General features: G+C 45.1%; 1 protein-coding gene across 5 annotated transcripts in view; it reads left to right on the top strand.

The window, feature by feature from the left end:
- The window catches only part of NTM (neurotrimin), a 1,023,678-nt gene that overhangs the window by 993,545 nt on the left and 10,435 nt on the right, over positions 1 to 19,698 (top strand). For 4 of the 5 annotated variants that reach the window (XM_069614123.1, XM_069614126.1, XM_069614127.1 and 1 more), the window contains one exon: positions 2,757 to 2,792. The exons of the other annotated variant lie outside the window; for it this stretch is intronic. In XM_069614123.1, the coding sequence (XP_069470224.1) occupies positions 2,757 to 2,792 (36 nt within the window). The remainder of the gene's footprint in view (positions 1 to 2,756; positions 2,793 to 19,698) is intronic. 5 annotated transcript variants of the gene reach the window in all.

The following is a 19,698-nucleotide window of genomic DNA, read 5'->3' as shown; positions in this document are numbered from 1 at the left end:
AAACACAGGTACATCAAAGCATCTCAGGAAGGGGGAAGGCAACACCTTTCTCCTGCCATGGCCAGCCTAATTAAATATCAAAGGCTCCATGGATCCGCCCTGATGGGAGTTAATTGAAACAGGCCTGTGAGAGGCCTGATCACAGAACTGACGAAAGGGGACAGGAAACCAACACCTCTTTGATATGCCATATGTCAACTTGAAGCAGGTCCGATCCCTCTGAATAAAAGGCAGTCAATGCCATCTCTGGGACAACTGTTTACACTAGGCAATCCATGCAGGGGGACCCCTTTCAGAGGAAAGAAGTATGTGATTTGATGGAGACAAAAAGTCAGTTCTCACCACAAACTTCAACTGAGACCTGCACTTTGATCAGGAGCCACAGAGGGCTCAGTTAACCAGAGAGACACTTTGATCCACAACAGACAGGAAGATTGGTGGGACTTAGCAGCACATGTTATCACCCCTTTGCCTTTCCTATTAGAAAGCACTCTGGTGATGACCTCACACATAACAGAAGATTGCTGGTGGGGTCCCAGGATTGGTTCATTAACGTAGGCTTAGCCTGCACCGATCACTGGAGCCCATTTGACTTTAAAAGGAGGGCTGAGTCCCCCTCTTAGCAGATCATCCGATGACTTTGAAAGGAGTAAGAAGAAGGACTCATTTGGACCCTGGCTGAAGGTACAGTCTGCCTTACAGCTTCTGCCAGTGAAGGAAGGCCAGGAGTTCCCAGAGGAAAGCAAAATCCCTCCCCTAGACATTTCCCAGGGAACAGAGGGTGATACTGACCTAAGAGGACCTGTCCACCAGCTCCAGATCCGGTACCCAGCCAGCACACAGCGTGCACTGCTAGGTTCTGCCAGCAAGCTACCTAGGTGGGAAGTGCCAGAGAGTCTCTGACCAAAGGACAAGACCGTTGCCTGCAAACACTCTCCTCAGCTTTGGGCCAGCCACCTTGAAAGGATGCCCCAAGACCTGCAAAGAAGCTAGCAGGAGTGCCACACAAGCATCAACCAGTGTCCATCTTTCAAGGACATATTCGAGGTATTCGAGCCCTCGAACCATGACCGCCTGCAGCATTGACTGTTGTCACGCTGCACTCACACAAGCCGCCCGAGACACCTGGACCAGTGTTTCAGATCCTCCAGCTAGCACAGAGACAATGATTCTTGGCCCTATTCTGCCATATAGGCCAGCCTGCAGCCATCCATCCAGCTTCGCTTCCTGAACTGCCTGCCGCCTGATACCTACTGCTGTATCCTGTCTTGAACTCTTTTGCAGGAGCTGCAAAGCATCCTGGATCCGACTCAACACTCTTCAGCATCAGGCGCATCTCAGGCACCAGCTACATTGTGGTTCTGTCCCCCTGGTCCTTCTCCTAAGCCCCCTAGTGACATTTACAACCCCTTGCTCCCTTGCTGCTGAAACCAAATAACCTTGAACAGTTAAGACTGATTGCTTTACTGACTATCCTCCTGTCAGTATCCATAGTGCATCCCTTTCCTTCATGAAACTGTGTGTCCTCTGTGTTCCTTTACAGTGTGGGTTGTATTTTGTACTGTGCTAGACCTGTCTGTTGTAATAATAATAAAGTAGATATGTGTATACAACCTTGACTGGACAGTCCCTTTTATCATTGGGTATTAATTGTATTTTTGCTGTGTTGCAACTAACCGAAGATCCCCAACCTTGTAGAGATGAGCCTGCTGTTCCATCCACGTTACCAAAATTAGACAAGGAGTTTCTTATAATTAACTTGTATTAATACCCGGCAAGAGTCAAGCAGAATGCAACACGCATTCTGATTGGCTCTCGCTGGGTCGTTACCTGGTCGAGAATCCTTTGATTCTCTGCCGGGATTCCAGCCGCCTTGTCCTCGGCAGGGGGCGTGGCAGCCCCTCAGCTAATGAGGAGGCTCCAAGCGGGGCCATCCCAGTTCGAGCCTCCCCACGGCTGAGTGGCTGCCTTGGCCCCTCACTGGGGATTCGGTTAAGGATTTTTTAAAAAAATGTTTCCTCCCTCCTGCCGGCCCTCCCCACCCCACTTACGTTCTTGCTCCTTCATCCCCAGTGGGGGAAGATGGCAGCCTCCAACTGTGTGGGGACCCAGAGCGGGGCCATCCTCTGTTTATTTATTTATTTATTTTTTCTGTCCCAAAACACTGCAGCCATTCGGGACAGAAAAAAAAACGTTTAGTGCCCTGGTCACGCAGATATTGTGGGCCGGGGTACTAATAGCAATATGCCACTCGCAGCGGGGGCATTACCTGAGTCGGTAATGCCCCTGCCACTTGGGGCATATTGCTTAATTCCAATCTGTTTGGATCCCTTCTGGGGCACTAGAGGTGTGGGGCTCATTGAGGGTTTAGAAACTGATATTCATCCCTGGACCACTGATGCCCCGGAAGTTGATTTGCCAGACAGCCCCCTCCATTCACGCCTCCCACGCTGCCTTTGGAAATGAACCTGCTCCTTCTTATCGCATTCCATAAACATGATCCAGCAGACGCTTGTGGAGAAGTAGCCGGCTGGACTTACAGAATGCCTGTTGCAATGAGCAAAGGGAGGACATGACAAAACCAGGAAAACATTGTCACTTCTGAAAATGTCATTACTGTCATTTCCCTTCTCGTGGTGCATGCCTTTGTTTTATGATGTAGTTTCTTTCCCACTTGTATGAACTGTGAACATGTATTTTTTTTTCTTCTCCCATTTGTCTCCATTTGTGATACTGTTATTTTCCATCTGGCATAGGAGTAAGCGCTCCCACGGTTGCCACCTTGCCCCCAGGTCAGTACGGTTCCATGATTTACCCGGTGCTCCCTAATCCCCGCTACCTTGCTCTCATTTCCTCTCTGGCCCAAACTATCCTCTCATCTCTCAGCTCTTTTCCAAGGACCTGCATGTGGAATAGTCCACTCTTTTCAGTGTAGGGGACGGCCATTGGATGAAGCTTTCCTGGTGTCCCGCTAATCAGCCCAATAGATGATGTCCACTCGATGTCATCAATTGGTCAGGGATCGGCTTACTTGGATCTGAAATGAGCATACAGAAAAGCAGGAGTCACTGAATCCAGACCCAGGGGAACAGTAGTTATGCAGACAGAACAGGAACGAATGGGAAAAACCATTCGTCACAAAATATTTCATTCAATTTAAAAACACAAAGACAAAAATGCATATAACATTCATACCAAAATATGCAACAAGGCAGTGTGAATATTCAATTTAAAGTAACAAATGTGAATAACACTAAACAATCATACATGACACACTTAATTAATACAATGAGCCTACAAGGACGGTGACTGCTCTACAACAGCACCATAACAAAACAAACACATACAACAGCAATCAAAAAATGGATGACTTAGGAATTCTCAAATGAGTAGTCTCAACAAGTGGCCTAGATCCCGAAGACCCTGCTTCCCTTGTCGTTGAGGCCTCTCGTTTTAGATTTCCTGAAAGATTGTAATTGCTGCATGTATGTGCTTGATTGCTCTGTTTGCATGTTTAATTAGTGTGCTGTGGTACAGGAGTCACCATCCTTTCAGGGTCATTGTGTGTCATGTATGATTGTTCAGTGTTATTCTCTTTTGTTACTTGAAATTGAACATTCACACTGTCTTGTTGCATATTCTGCTACGAATTGTCTATAATTATTTTTGATACGTGTTTTTTCCAGACGTTTCTGTTCCGATGACATTGTTATTTAGATCCGGGCCACTAACTCTATCTACCACTGAGCTAAAGACTTGTCCATGTGTAGGTTATCCCCCCAATGCCTGCTCATTTCCTCCCGGCCCATCCAATCACAAACCTGTCTTCTAAAATGAAAACTAGTTGTTCCTCTTGGCCAATAAAATCCACTTGTTTTACTCTGTTGGTTGAAAGTGTGTGATTAATAGGTGGCCCACGGTTGCCCTTTAACGTCAAAGTCGTACCCAATGATGGCCCTGCATTGACTGACCTATTGAACCACGAGTGATATTTTTGAGACAGACCATTCACTTTATTGTCATTGTATATCTCAGGGGGTTACACCCCTCTACCGAGATCTATGTTCCACCTCTGCATCCTGGTATAATGGATCCAGCCTTTCGATTGGCTGTGATTCAGCCACTGAGTACCACTAAAATGAGTGGGCACGTGGCAGCTGCACCTGCAGCCCGTGCGCAAAAGGGACCAGTTTCTGGTGCTGTTTACACCGCTGGCAGTTTAGAAATAGTAGTCAATTGTTAGCAGTAGCAATGTCCACTAGTAGTGGTAATAACAGAATGATTATTAGCAATAGGAAGGTATTCCAGCAGCTATAGGAGTAGTGACACAATGGAAGAAGTAGTAGTCATAGCACTATGGAAGAGCCAGCAGTAGAAATAGTTATAGTATAATTATTATTTGTAGAAGCTGAATTAATAGATGTAGTGGTAACAATATTACATGCGTGTTAGTAGTAGGAGCAGTACTAGTGTATATGTAGTAGTAGAAGTAATAACCCATTTGTTGTTATTATTAGCAGTAGTATTAGTAGTATAGAAGTGCAGGTGGCAAAATAGTTATAGCGGTAGTATAATTAATAATCAAAGTAGCATTAATAGTAGTACTAATAGTACGAGGACTAGTATAATAGTCATAGAGGTAGCAGTGGTCGTAGTAGCAGGAGTAGAAGTACTCGCACATTATGTATTATTAATATTATTGCTATTATTAGTAACAGAAGTATTAGTAGTAGGCATAGTAGTAGTATAGTCACAGTGGTGAGATTATTGAAGTATTAATAGTGATAGTAGTAGTGGTAGTAATAGTAGCAGCAGCATCAGCAGCAGTATTATAAGTATAGTATTGGCAGCTATACAATTAATAGCAATGGCAATAATATCATAGTAGTGGTGATAGAAGCAGCTGCATTAGAATTACTAGTGGTAGTAATAGTGATACTCTAGTAGTATTACTAGTAGAAATAGAGATTGTAGTAGGGGTACTAATAGTAACAATAATAATAGTATAGATGTAGTAATGGTATACTTAGTAGAAGTACATGTAGTAGTGGTAGCAATAGAATAAGTAATCATAGTAGTGTTAATAGCAGTAGTAGTAGAAAAATAGTCATAGTGGTGGAGTTATAAGTGTAGTAGTAGCAATGGTAGAAATACTTCTAGTAGTAGGAGTAATAGTGGTTTCTGTTGAAGAATAGTAGTAACTGTAGTAGTGTTGTGATATTATTTTGTAGTGGTGGGAGTAGGAGGTGGAGGATGAGTGGGAGTATTAGTAGTAGCAGTACTATAGTAACAGCAGGATTAATTAGAATGAACAAAACTAATAGTAGTATATCTCTGACAATATATCCTTGTAAGTTTGAAATCTCTCCACTGACTTTCCATCCACACCCCCGCCTCCATCAGTGCCCACTATCTCGCCCATACATACATATGTATGTTATGTCATTGATGAATATGGTGACACAAGCATCAACACCCACAGCAATGGAACTCCTCACCTGTAATGATATAGCATAACACGTTCACAGCATGCCGCTTCACAGAGCCAGCAATCAGCAGTGGAACTCACCACCTCTATTCATATAGCATAACACGTTCCCAGCATGCCGCTTCACGGAGCCAGCGATCAGCAATGGAACTCATCACCTGTAATGATATAGCATAACACGTTCACAGCATGCCGCTTCACGGAGCCAGCAATCAGCAGTGTAACTCACCACCTCTATTCATATAGCATAACACGTTCCCAGCATGCCCCTTGACGGAGCCAGCGATCAGCAATGGAACTCATCACCTGTAATGATATAGCATAACACGTTCACAGCATGCCGCTTCACGGAGCCAGCAATCAGCAGTGGAACTCACCACCTCTATTCATATAGCATAACACGTTCCCAGCATGCCGCTTCACGGAGCCAGCGATCAGCAATGGAACTCATCACCTGTAATGATATAGCATAACACGTTCACAGCATGCCGCTTCACGGAGCCAGCAATCAGCAGTGGAACTCACCACCTCTATTCATATAGCATAACACGTTCCCAGCATGCCCCTTGATGGAGCCAGCGATCAGCAATGGAACTCATCGCCTGTATTCATATAGCATACCACGTTCCCAGCATGTCCCCTTGATGGAGCCTGCGATCAGCAATGGAACTCATCGCCTGGAATGATATAGCATAACACGTTCACAGCATGCCCCTTCACGGAGCCAGCAATCAGCAATGGAACTCATCCCCTGCAATGATATAGCATAACACGTTCCCAGCATGCCCCTTGATGGAGCCAGCGATCAGCAATGGAACTCATCACCTGTATTCATATAGCATACCACGTTCCCAGCATGTCCCCTTGATGGAGCCAGCGATCAGCAATGGAACTCATCGCCTGTTTTCATATAGCATAACACGTTCCCAGCATGCCGCTTCACGGAGCCAGCGATCAGCAATGGAACTCATCACCTGTATTCATATAGCATACCACGTTCCCAGCATGTCCCCTTGATGGAGCCAGCGATCAGCAATGGAACTCATCGCCTGTAATGATATAGCATAACACGTTCACAGCATGCCCCTTCACGGAGCCAGCAATCAGCAATGGAACTCATCCCCTGCAATGATATAGCATAACACGTTCCCAGCCCGCCCCTTGATGGAGCCAGCGATCAGCAATGGAACTCATCACCTGTATTCATATAGCATTCCACGTTCCCAGCATGCCCCCCCCGATGGAGCCAGCGATCAGCAATGGAACTCATCGCCTGTTTTCATATAGCATTCCACGTTCCCAGCATGCCCCCCCGATGGAGCCAGCGATCAGCAATGGAACTCATCGCCTGTTTTCATATAGCATGACCGTTCCCAGCATGCCCCCCGATGGAGCCAGCGATCAGCAATGGAACTCATCGCCTGTTTTCATATAGCATGACCGTTCCCAGCATGCCCCCCAGATGGAGCCAGGGATCAGCAATGGAACTCATCGCCTGTTTTCATATAGCATGACACGTTCCCAGCATGCCCCCCGATGGAGCCAGCGATCAGCAATGGAACTCATCACCTGTATTCATATAGCATTCCACGTTCCCAGCATGTCCCCTTGACAGAGCCAGCGATCAGCAATGGAACTCATTGCCTGTATTCATATAGCATGACCGTTCCCAGCATGTCCCCTTGATGGAGCCAGCGATCAGCAATGGAACTCATCGCCTGTTTTCATATAGCATAACACGTTCCCAGCATGCCCCTTGATGGAGCCAGCGATCAGCAATGGAACTCATCACCTGTATTCATATAGCATTCCACGTTCCCAGCATGTCCCCTTGACAGAGCCAGCGATCAGCAATGGAACTCATTGCCTGTATTCATATAGCATGACCGTTACCAGCATGTCCCCTTGATGGAGCCAGCGATCAGCAATGGAACTCATCGCCTGTTTTCATATAGCATAACACGTTCCCAGCATGCCCCTTGATGGAGCCAGCGATCAGCAATGGAACTCATCACCTGTATTCATATAGCATTCCACGTTCCCAGCATGTCCCCTTGACAGAGCCAGCGATCAGCAATGGAACTCATTGCCTGTATTCATATAGCATGACACGTTCCCAGCATGCCCCTTCACGGAGCCAGCGATCAGCAATGGAACTCATCGCCTGTTTTCATATAGCATGACACGTTCCCAGCATGTCCCCTTGATGGAGCCAGCGATCAGCAATGGAACTCATCGCCTGTATTCATATAGCATGACACGTTCCCAGCATGTCCCCTTGATGGAGCCAGCGATCAGCAATGGAACTCATCGCCTGTATTCATATAGCATACCACGTTCCCAGCATGTCCCCTTGATGGAGCCAGCGATCAGCAATGGAACTCATCGCCTGTTTTCATATAGCATGACACGTTCCCAGCATGTCCCCTTGATGGAGCCAGCGTTCAGCAATGGAACTCATCGCCTGTATTCATATAGCATACCACGTTCCCAGCATGTCCCCTTGATGGAGCCAGCGATCAGCAATGGAACTCATCGCCTGTTTTCATATAGCATTCCACGTTCCCAGCATGTCCCCCCCGATGGAGCCAGCGATCAGCAATGGAACTCATCGCCTGTTTTCATATAGCATAACACGTTCCCAGCATGCCGCTTCACGGAGCCAGCGATCAGCAATGGAACTCATCACCTGTAATGATATAGCATAACGCGTTCACAGCATGCCACTTTACGGAGCCAGCAATCAGCAGTGGAACTCACCACCTCTATTCATATAGCATAACACGTTCCCAGCATGCCCCTTGATGGAGCCAGCGATCAGCAATGGAACTCATCACCTGTATTCATATAGCATACCATGTTCCCAGCATGTCCCCTTGATGGAGCCAGCGATCAGCAATGGAACTCATCGCCTGTAATGATATAGCATAACACGTTCACAGCATGCCCCTTCACGGAGCCAGCAATCAGCAATGGAACTCATCCCCTGCAATGATATAGCATAACACGTTCCCAGCATGCCGCTTCACGGAGCCAGCAATCAGCAGTGGAACTCACCACCTCTATTCATATAGCATAACACGTTCCCAGCATGCCCCTTGATGGAGCCAGCGATCAGCAATGGAACTCATCACCTGTATTCATATAGCATACCACGTTCCCAGCATGTCCCCTCGATGGAGCCAGCGATCAGCAATGGAACTCATCGCCTGTAATGATATAGCATAACACGTTCACAGCATGCCCCTTCACGGAGCCAGCAATCAGCAATGGAACTCACCCCCTGCAATGATATACCATAACACGTTCCCAGCATGCCGCTTCACGGAGCCAGCAATCAGCAGTGGAACTCACCACCTCTATTCATATAGCATAACACGTTCCCAGCATGCCCCTTGATGGAGCCAGCGATCAGCAATGGAACTCATCACCTGTATTCATATAGCATAACACGTTCCCAGCATGCCGCTTCACGGAGGCAGCGATCAGCAATGGAACTCATCGCCTCTAATGATATAGCATAACACCTTCCCAGCATGCCGCTTCACGGAGCCAGCGATCAGCAATGGAACTCATCGCCTGTAATGATATAACATAACACGTTCACAGCATGCCCCTTCACGGAGCCAGCAATCAGCAATGGAACTCATCCCCTGCAATGATATACCATAACACGTTCCCAGCTCATGCCTTTAAGTTGCTATCCTCACCCAGCGAGGTTCTACAGCTAGGATGAATTCCCCCCCCCCCGTCTCCCACAGATACCTGAGCTCACCAAGCCCCCCCTGGCTTCTACCCGCCTCTCATTCCACCCAATACTTCCTTCTGTTTGCATTGATGGAGCCATCTGTCAATGCATTCATTCAACTATTGCTGCCAATAATGAAATAATAATGGTCCTGAGGTATAGCCCATCTCCATCCAAAAAGACAAACCAGTCCTCGACTTCCAAAAGCGCAGAACACTCAATCAAGCCCACCTCTGGGATTCTGGGGAATTGGGCCTTGCGGTCTTAACACCTGGATTCTAGATGCAGATTAAGACTCTGCAGGTTCCATTTCATGGACTTGAGGTGTGTGGTGGCCTGGAAACGTTGCCCTCGTTCCCATTGGTTCACTGAAGCCTAGTGTCAGCTTGAAGCGCTACAGTGCACTCCTGAGGCCATGGCACACTCATTAGCTCCGTGTTACGTCCCTTTTCTTTCTCTATTTCCTTTCTTCCTGCATGGCAGCTCTCATCTTGTGATTCCCAGAGCCCTGCAAGATGGTCATAACCTCTTCTGCTTCACAGCTCATGGTGTGCAGTGTGTATACTAACAGAAATACTTAACACGTGATAGTCGCGCTCGCGCATCCTCTGGGACGTGTGCGAAGTCCTTCCCCATGGGAGGTGGTTTGAGACGGTTTTGCATCTTGATAGTTACCATTCATGCTGTTCCGTGAAATTGGGGACATTGCTGTTGCAATTTATTGAGAGAATTGAACAGGAAGATTCAAATATCACTGTTACTCTGCAGAGGCTGGCAGAATGGGCTACTGTGTGTGTGTGTGTCTGTGTGCGCGTGTGTGTTTCTGTCTATGCCCACACATGCAAGAACACGTACACATAGAGAACACATAACATACAGTATGAAACATGATACCCCCTGCCACACGATTAACAATGAAAACACGTGCTATTAGCTTCTATGTATTTATCCAATAATCACCAGTATCAAATGGTTTAAAATATATTGGTCTTATTTTCTTCCGGTCATAATAACGGGATTGAATTAGATAAAAGAAAACTAAACATTGACCTCTTCTAATCCCTTTGGATTGTATAAATGAAACATGTAGGATAGGTACCTCTTGCTAATTCTCATCTTTGGAATCTCAACATGACGTTGGGCAGGTCGTTACAGTTTCTAGTCAGTATAAGAAGAGAGGGCGTGTGGTGCCCCTATTTCCTGGGTCTGATCGGCGCCTTAATGCTCCATATTTGCACATCTGAGATGGCCAGGATTTGCTCCTGTATCTCTGAAATGCACCACTTCCAGAAATGCACTTAAATGATTGTCTAGCGCTCTCGCCTTCTGATTGCCCCTTCTTGCATCTGGCTGGTCACATCACCCATCACCAATGGGTGCTTTGTTCCGTCTCTCTGACTATCAACAGTTTAATATTCAAGCCTGCATGTCCTTAACGCTGCCTTTTGAAACTTGGCGTTGCTGATTTTTTGTTGTGTTTCCTCCTCATCCTCAGTATCAATCAAGGCAAGAAACAGGCTCTAGATGATATCATTGGGATAAGAGTTTCATCTCAGGTAGCTCCCGGTGGTACCGATAATGTGCAAATGTCCAGTCAGCACTGTGTGTTCCACGGCTTATCATAGAGTAGCAGTCTTTCCCTGACCCCGCATCAGGGTGCTGGCAATCCAGCAATGGAAGAGTTGTTTCCACAGGTCAGTGTGGGCAAGAGGCCAGGCAGCATTGTCAAGTGTCCAGTTTTAAGTTAGTTGTTTACAGTGGGTAGGGATCAGATCACAGACCTTGAATTGCTTACATTGGGTCGACAGCCTCAACATGACATGTCACGTGTAGACATAATTAGTCCGGATAGATCTTTGCCGCAAAGACAGATTTGCACGCTGGCTTCTCGCATCACTGCTCTGTTCAATGCTTCACAGAAGAGGGGCTCAGCCTGCACAGAAGCTTAATAATCAATGGCCACCCAGTCGTGAAAAGAAAACAACAATGCTGACTCTTCTATCCGTGACAACTACTGAACAGTCACAAACTTTATGTCGAAGCTACAATCAGAGACTTCACCGCGAGCTGCCTGTGGGCAAAACATTATTGTTGTTATTTGTGTCATCCCTCCAGGATGGAAGGCACCTCAGAAAACCTAACACATAACTCTCAGACTTAACATCTCCCATCTCCCACCTGCATTGTGCTGTAAGCTTCATTGACGCCTTCCCACCCCCCACAGACACACACCCTTGGATATTCAATGTTGACATAAAACTGCTGTCAACCTTAATTAATTCCTTTACACGCCACTTCCAAATCTCTGATGAGGATGTCCGGACTCTGAGGCTGCTCAGACAAAGTAAGATCCACATAGTATTGAGCAGTGACTGAATACGTGCTGAAAAATAAAACTCCAACTCTTCAGATTACTTATCGTGTTTACTGAGCCACTGGCCACTCTCCTTGGCCTTCCAATACACCCTTGTTAAAATGGCTAGGCACTGAGACCTGAGACGTCTTCATGTCCATAATGAACTTGATGATGCAGAAACCAAATGATTAAAAACAAGGCCACTCTCCTCGACTTCCATCTTAATGGATCCTTCTCCGGAGACCAGGTTCTTATCCCACCTGTAACTGCAACTATGCAGGAACCCAACGAAAGTGATAAAACAATACAAGCTCCTTCAGAATCAAGCAGTTCTATTGGTCCTGGATTTAAAAAAACAAAGTGTACAGACATATTTAAATACATGAAAACATGGTATAATAATCTGGTAACCTGTATAATAATTTAAAAACAATGCATTAGATGTTTACACACATGTCAAACATTATTTATATAATTGTATTTTTTTGTATATCAGAAAGCCAGGCAAAGACATGTACACCCATGACAACATGGTGCATTAATATGATATCCTGCATGTAAACGTTTGCAAACTATGTTTACAAATGTTTACACATGTTAAACAGTATTGCACATTCTCTATTTATTGTGTTTATACATGAACAAATCATGTAGTTCTGCAAGTCCATGTCAACACAAAGTTCTGGAATGTTGCAAACATGAAGTATATATCGGTTCACAAAACATACGCACTTTTCAAAACATATTTATACGACAATGACAACATTCAGGTAACATTATATTTCCAACTAATGTAATTGTTTGAAAACCTGTTGAAACATAACTGCACTAAAATGTCATATTACAGTTGACATTTTCTTTACAGCATTTGGGATGTGTAAACATTTGCATGCAGGAGGGCTAGAATCACAACACGCAGCTGTACAGAGTGAGAGTGTTCGAATTAGCCGCATCCTTTTATTTTAGACATAACTTTACAATATCAACACTAACATCACTGATAAAACACAGAAGTTCTGTTCCAGGTTTGACTTATTATTCAGATGTAGCTGTTTTGCTTGGACATGGAACATGTAATGGTGACTAAGACCATTGGAATAATGAACACATACTGTATGAATGCAACATAAGAACACCTGCACGAGTTTTGGCATAATGAAAATACTCTGTATGATTGCAATACACTCTAATTCAAACGGTTGTTTCTTTTCTATTACTGGATGTTTTACTTTGTGAATCAACACAGAGACAGTCTGTCTTGGTTGATTAGGAGTTGATGGCATTTTTTTGCACATTAGACTTTCATAATTGGGGAAGCACCTCATGCACCTTTCTGCACACTGCACTTTATATATGCACTTTGTACTTTTTATTATGTGCAATATGTTTACAGTTGATTACTTTTCATGTAAAAGCCAGCAGAAGCAGCAATATAATTAAAATCCATTTTATATATTTCGATTATCTTGGTCCAGGCAGTACCTTCATGCCTTATTTGTGTCCTGATCCTATATATATACCTACCTACCCATGTATGTGCTGATGATGTTTAATACCATACATCATAACACATGCAGTGAGGTAAATACAAGTATGGATAGGCTATACAATGAATGAATTCATCTTTTATTGCACACTAAACACTGGAGACCAGCTTCTAAGCGTGGGACCAGGCTTTGAACCTGTGTTGCTCTGTGTTGTCCTGCATCCTAGACACATGCATTGCCCCTGAACTATCCTCACAGCCCTCAGCCTTAATGACAGCTTGCACAACTCCCAAAGCCCCCCTGCACCCGTAGACTGATGGATTTCTCACCAGAACCAACATTCAAGCAGAAGATGGATGTATACAGATTTGCACTTGGAACTTCTAATCGCAATGTTGTATGAAATCAATAGTTTGCATAGTTCCCCAAATGTGCAAACTATCACATAGCTTCAGCTGTAAAATATTTTGGATTTTTTTTTTAAATCTTGTGCAAACTGTATATGTACTTATTTATACATGTTCACATTCCTGGGGTTTCAAAGTAGTAGGACATTTTTAATTGCGTTTATTTCTTTGCACATATTTTTTTTCTGAAAAACAACACACTCTGCAATATGTTGTCTAAGTGATTACAAGATATTTTGAAAGGTTTGCAACATCGCTGCAGTTTGCAATCTTGTTTTTTACAGTTTACAGGGTGTTTGCAAACCTTTCAAGTTCTGCTTTAACATAGTCTGCAAACAAGCAGAACACTGTAAACACAGGGTGATTCACATGTTTTATACATGAGCAATCTTCTCACTGGCCTTAAAGCAAGCTTTAAAGAAGTAGTGCAAATGTCTTCAAGGATGCTGCACAACGCTGTAAGTCCTGTTCTACTGAGTGCAACACCTTTCTAAAGCCATCAAACTATGCTTTCACTGTAGTTTACGGATTGTCAAGGCATTGTATCATATACAGTTTACAAGCATTATGTACACTCAAACAAATGTTAGGTACACTCCAAATAAACAGTAAACAAGGAAAACATTCACAAAAGCCACATTGAGAGATTATGCAATACTTTAAGATTTTAGAACATTGGTGAACTGTCATATTGCGGAAGAACAGTTTGGCTGGTCTAGGCCCCACACTTCATGATAACGTCATGAGAGCCTGTACTTGGCGAATGTGTCTCGGGGGTCTCTTTAGTCTGTGCAGGTCTTAGGGAGCTACAGTGAAGGTGACACTAAATAGTCTACCCTACAAAGGAGCCGATCGAGAGTCCCCTTTATGAATACACACCTTGGGCGACTTCCAGGAGATATATATGTATATTTCAGGTGACGATTATTTTATGGAAAATAAGAGTGTCTATAATCCAGTTGACAGGACTGTTTCCTGATTCCTAAGTTATGTTGTCTTTACCCCCCTCTCTCTTCCGCCATTATTTTCACTTTCCACCTCAATCTCACACCATCCTTGAGCAGAGAGTGCCCAATGGAAGTATGCCATACAACAATATGTAATAAATAAATAAATAAATAAACATAAGCAGACAAATCAGACAAACACATACTTCTCTCAAGAGTAATAAAGGCACGTTCCAAATTAAAATGTCCGTGCCATTATGTTGTGTGTTGCATACATATAGGTGGCATATTTCACAAGTGTCAGAGGCCATCTTGCTCTGCGTGATCGGGCCCTTTCCACCTGCATCAGTCCGTACCATGTGTATGTAGCGGCAATGTGGGGCGTGTAACATGCACTTGGCAGGACCCTGCCACCTGGGGCCATTGGCCTTCTGGTCACCAGGAAAGGAGTAGCCGTGAACCCGCTGTATTCACCAGTTCTGATCTCCGCTCTGCGCTGACTGAAGGGTGGCCTGCCCTTTTCTCTTGGTGGATGTGGGGAAGCAGGCCTGCCCACATCCACACCAAGCGGGGAGCAATGCAGGGCATTGTATCATTTCACGTGGATTTCTACACCATGCATGTGATGTCACCCATGCCATCTTGGCATCTCCCTCTTATAGTGTTTGCAATCAATAATCCCAGAACTGCAGCGCCCAGTATAACAAAACAAAAAAAAAAAAAAAAAAGACGTTTTCTTTTCCCTTGCATGAACAAAAAAAAAAAACAATCCATAAAAATCACTCTGTGTTTAGCATTTAATCAAAAATTGCAGAACACATTCAGGAACAGAGCTGAGGTTGTGTTCTGGCTTCACATATATTGACTCTGTTCACGAAATTGGATCAATGTTTACAGACCATTTCCTGGCACTGCACCCACGATCCCTCTCTCCAGGGCGGGATAAGAGGTCAGCTTGTGTTAGAAGGCAGCTAGGATTGGGATGCATATATAACCACCTCCCCACCCGCCACATCCCATCAATCCCGCACATTAGCTTAGCAGAGTAAAGATCACGAAAGAGATACAGTCTGTCATGGGGCAGTGTCAAGAGAAATGTCATTATTACAAGTTGACCATGAACACGTGGTCATCTCCGTGCCCAGCACAGCTCATTCTTTGGGTCTTGGAGGCGCGGCCTCGAATATTCTAGGCTCTGTTGGAATCCTCTTCATGCGTTAATATGTCAGGTTTTTCCGTACGACCTACGAAGTGCCTGAAAGGTGATCAGAAAAAGGAAGGTGGCAGAGTTCGTATGTGAAATAACCAACTAGATCTACATTGGGGTGCAACTGACAAAGTCCTGACACCGTCAGTACTCGATTTGGACCGCAGGGTCATCCCTACTGCGAGAAATATACCTAGACATCAATATCAGAGGGGAATTGCAAGTGTATGGGCTTTTATCCATAGTGGAGGAAGAACTCTTCATTGCGTGGAGCCCCTAATCCTTTATGGACCGCCTGCGGGATTCAGCGAGATCTCAGCCTGGCACATCCAAAGGACCTTATTTTATGTTTGAATATTCACCAGTCACCTGACCGGCTGCTCAGGAGAATACACTGTAGATTTAAGGGATCCATATGAGGAACTTTGCTTTGAAAAACCATCACATAATGTGCCTACAAATCCATCTCTCCGTGTTGTGCTTGTCTTTATTGAACATCGCATTGACCATGACAAGGGGGTCATAGACTGCTCTGCACATGACTCGCATATGGAGCAGGGAACACATAGTGAGGGACAGATAAGTATGGAGAATTTGCCAGACTTTCTGGAGCCTTGTATAATAAGTAGAATCAACATGAACAAAATGAAGCAGTTTTGTGTATTCCCAAGTCCTTCTCGCTCTACTTGGGAACACTGCTAGGGGGGGGGGGGGCTAAGGGGGCTTTGGCTCCTGGTGTTTTGGCAGTAGCCCCGGATAGAATCTCAGGAGCTATAATCAAAAGGATAGCTAGCCCCCAGTCTCGACAGTTCCGACATCAGCATAGCCCAGGGTCTTTTCCAGACCTAGCAACACCCCTGTCCAATTCCTGGATTGGACTCTTGCTGAGGTGTCAGATTGAGCGCAGGGGCCCCAACATATTACAAAACTGGAAAGAGCAATAGCAGCCGCAACACTTCTAAGTACTTCTTCTAAGCAGCCGCAATGTGGTGCTTTAAATATTCTTGTAACATGTCATGATAAAAATAGCTCAAGCAGCATTTTGCCACTGAGCCAAAAAGTCCATTGAAACACAAGCTCTCATCAGTCCACACCCCTGGGTAGTGTAGACTGATCTTGCAAACTCACTCAGGCATGTTTAACGTCACATGTATCAATGTTCATATTGCACATTAATTAGCAAGGGCCAGAGGGTAACTAGAGCCTGCAGAAGCAAAGGCTGCTTCTGGGCTGGGCTGGGAGGGCATTCAAATTCTACATTTTACAGTACACCATGTTTTAAACATTGGGTGAGAAGCCATGTCTTTTATAACTGGTCCTGCAGGGAAACATATGGCACAAAGCTATAGACTGAAAGGTCACCAAGAGTCAACAGGAGCATTTACCAAAGGTATCCACTCGATCTAGGGAACATACAAATAAGCATTAATTGCTGAGACATGAATCATCAACAGAGATTTCTCAAGAGAATCAAAATAAATGACTCGACTTAGAGACCCGCCATCAAGAACATGTATGGCACACTGGGCTACATGCTCTGGAGGGCCACCTGCACCCCAACACACATGCAAACTATTTAATGCACCATACCTTCCCACCCATGCCATGGTTGCGTAATGGTGATGACTAACGTCTGAGCACCCACTGGATAGTCTCAATGTCGGCCTCCTTTATTCTGACTGAGTGTGACAGCTGATTAGGAAAAGGGGGAAATGACTTAGGGGATACATAAACATGTGATTGGGTAAATCAGTAGAAGGAGGGGCAAGAAAACACAGTCAGCCTTGAGTGAATAGGCAATACTGAGGTCCAATAATCCACATGGCCATCCAGTCCAAAAGATGGTTTCACCTAGAACCGGTGTAAGGACATTTGAGGAAATATTAATTTATCACTGAATACTTTCACTCCAGCTCTCCTCCCCTAGACCTCCCTCCTATCACTGAGACTTGGATGTCTCTTTCTGCCACTGCCACTCTGGGCGCCCTACACGACTCCAGACTATCCCTCCTTCACTAGCCTCAACTGACTGGCAGAGGAGGAGGCGTCAGCCACCCACTCTCTTACCTCCTCATTGTCTAACACATCTCCAGTGCCACGTCCTCTCCGCCCTCTTTTGAATTCACCATCTCTACTCTTGCTCTGCCTCACTCGGTTCCCATCTTCTCCATCCATCGCCCTCCTGGGCCCACTGGACCATTGATGATCTTGGGCAACTCCTTGATTCTCTTTACACTAAACATCAACTTGTTCACTTAGGTGACATTAGCCTTCCCTCTCCAACCACGTCTCAGAAGTCTGAACATCAGTGTTTTTATAGAAACCACAGTCCCCACTCTGTCCATAACCTTCCTACCCACATAGGGGTAATTCTTTGGATCTCTTATTCATCTCCACCTTTCTCTCAGCCACTAATGCTTCTGTCACACCATCTCCAACTGATCCCTAAATTGTTTCCAACACAAGTTCCTTTCCACCCTATGATCTGTCCTCAACACTTGGTTCACATATTACTAAAAGGAAATGTAAACCTTCTGCCATTCCCTTCTTCTCTCGGACCTAAGGCTCTCAATCTCCTCCATCACACACAATACAGCTTCCAACACTGGCTTCTCCAACTCCAATCCCTACTATATGATTGATTCTCCTCTCTCTTCCCACTGCTTACTTTCAGCCCTAAGTCTCAGCATCCCCAGCCATGGGTCATCCCATTGATGCGCTCTCTCCGCACAGACATGATTCAGCTGCTGCGCAAATGGTGGCATAACCTCTCGCATGAGAACCTGCAACTTTATCTCTCTGCCCTGAACTCTCTCAAGTCCTCTCGTGACAGAGCAAAAAGGGAATTCTATCTCGAAATCATTGACTCTCACTTCAACCATCCTCGCCAGCTATAGGGCACTCGAAACTCACTCCTCACTCCTCCTAAATCTATCACTATCAACTCCACTCTCACAGCTCATAACCTAGCTGAATAGTTAACTGCAGAAATTACCAAAATTAGAGTCTCTCCCCTGACCTTACTCACACTGACTCCTCCTACATTTTATACTCCCCCTGCTCTAACCATCATTCTCTGCCTCTATCTCCCACTTTAGTCACACTAATACTGACAATGTCCTCTACTGATGAACGCTACCACCTCTTGTGCCCAATCAGGTCCTCCTGCCCCTCAGCTAGTCAGGCCTATTGCCTATCACTTTTCTGAACTCTTCAACCTATCCTTCGACTTTGCTTGCTTTCCCTGTTTTCAAAACAGCCACGGTTATTCCTCTCCTAAGAAAGTCGTGGAATGCACCGAACTTACTGGCTAACATATGCCCTGTGTTCTCCTTCCACACTAAAGTGCTAGAAAGGGATGTGTTGAACCATCTTACCAAATGTTAAGACATCCACAACCTTCAAGACCCCCTACAAGCAGGTTTTCGGTCATGTCACTCCACAGAAAAGTCTGTCATGAATACGTACAACTTCCTTGCCTCTGCTAAGCACTGAACCCATCCTCTATCCTAATTCTCCTTCACCTGTCTGCTTCCTTTGACACTATTGATCACTCTGATCTCCTTAATATTCCTTTTCTTCATGGGATTTGTGATCGAGCTTTTGCCTGGATTGAATTCTACCTTGCACCATGCCAATGCCCTGTCTCCTGGAGAAATAACAGCTCTCAACTCACTCCTCTAACGTTTGGTGTTCCACAAGGCTCTGTCTTGGGTCTACACCTCTTTACACTCTATACCTCTGCTCTTGGGACACTAATCTCCTCCTCTGGGTTCTCGTACCGACACTTCACAGATTACACCCACATAATCTTCTCTTTTCCTGAACTCTCCTCTGATATCTCTATCAACATTCCCAACTCTCTCTCTGCCATCAAATATTGCATACGTTGCACTCTCTGATGTTAAACTCTACCAACCCATAGGTGCTCTGCTTCCCTGCCAAAAGCTCTCTCTCGTCTCTTCCTCTGCCTATCTGGTCCCTACCAGGCACTCTGCCTGACTCTTCTTCAGATAGATACCTCATCATCAGCTATGACCCTTCTCACACCTTCTCTA

Source organism: Ambystoma mexicanum, chromosome 9 (genome assembly GCF_040938575.1).
Source record: "Ambystoma mexicanum isolate Mex_15411 chromosome 9, UKY_AmexF1_1, whole genome shotgun sequence".
In the NCBI taxonomy this organism is placed as follows: domain Eukaryota; kingdom Metazoa; phylum Chordata; class Amphibia; order Caudata; family Ambystomatidae; genus Ambystoma; species Ambystoma mexicanum.
The sequence above is the reverse complement of the archived record's forward strand: the minus strand, read 5'-3'. Positions and strand labels throughout refer to the sequence as shown.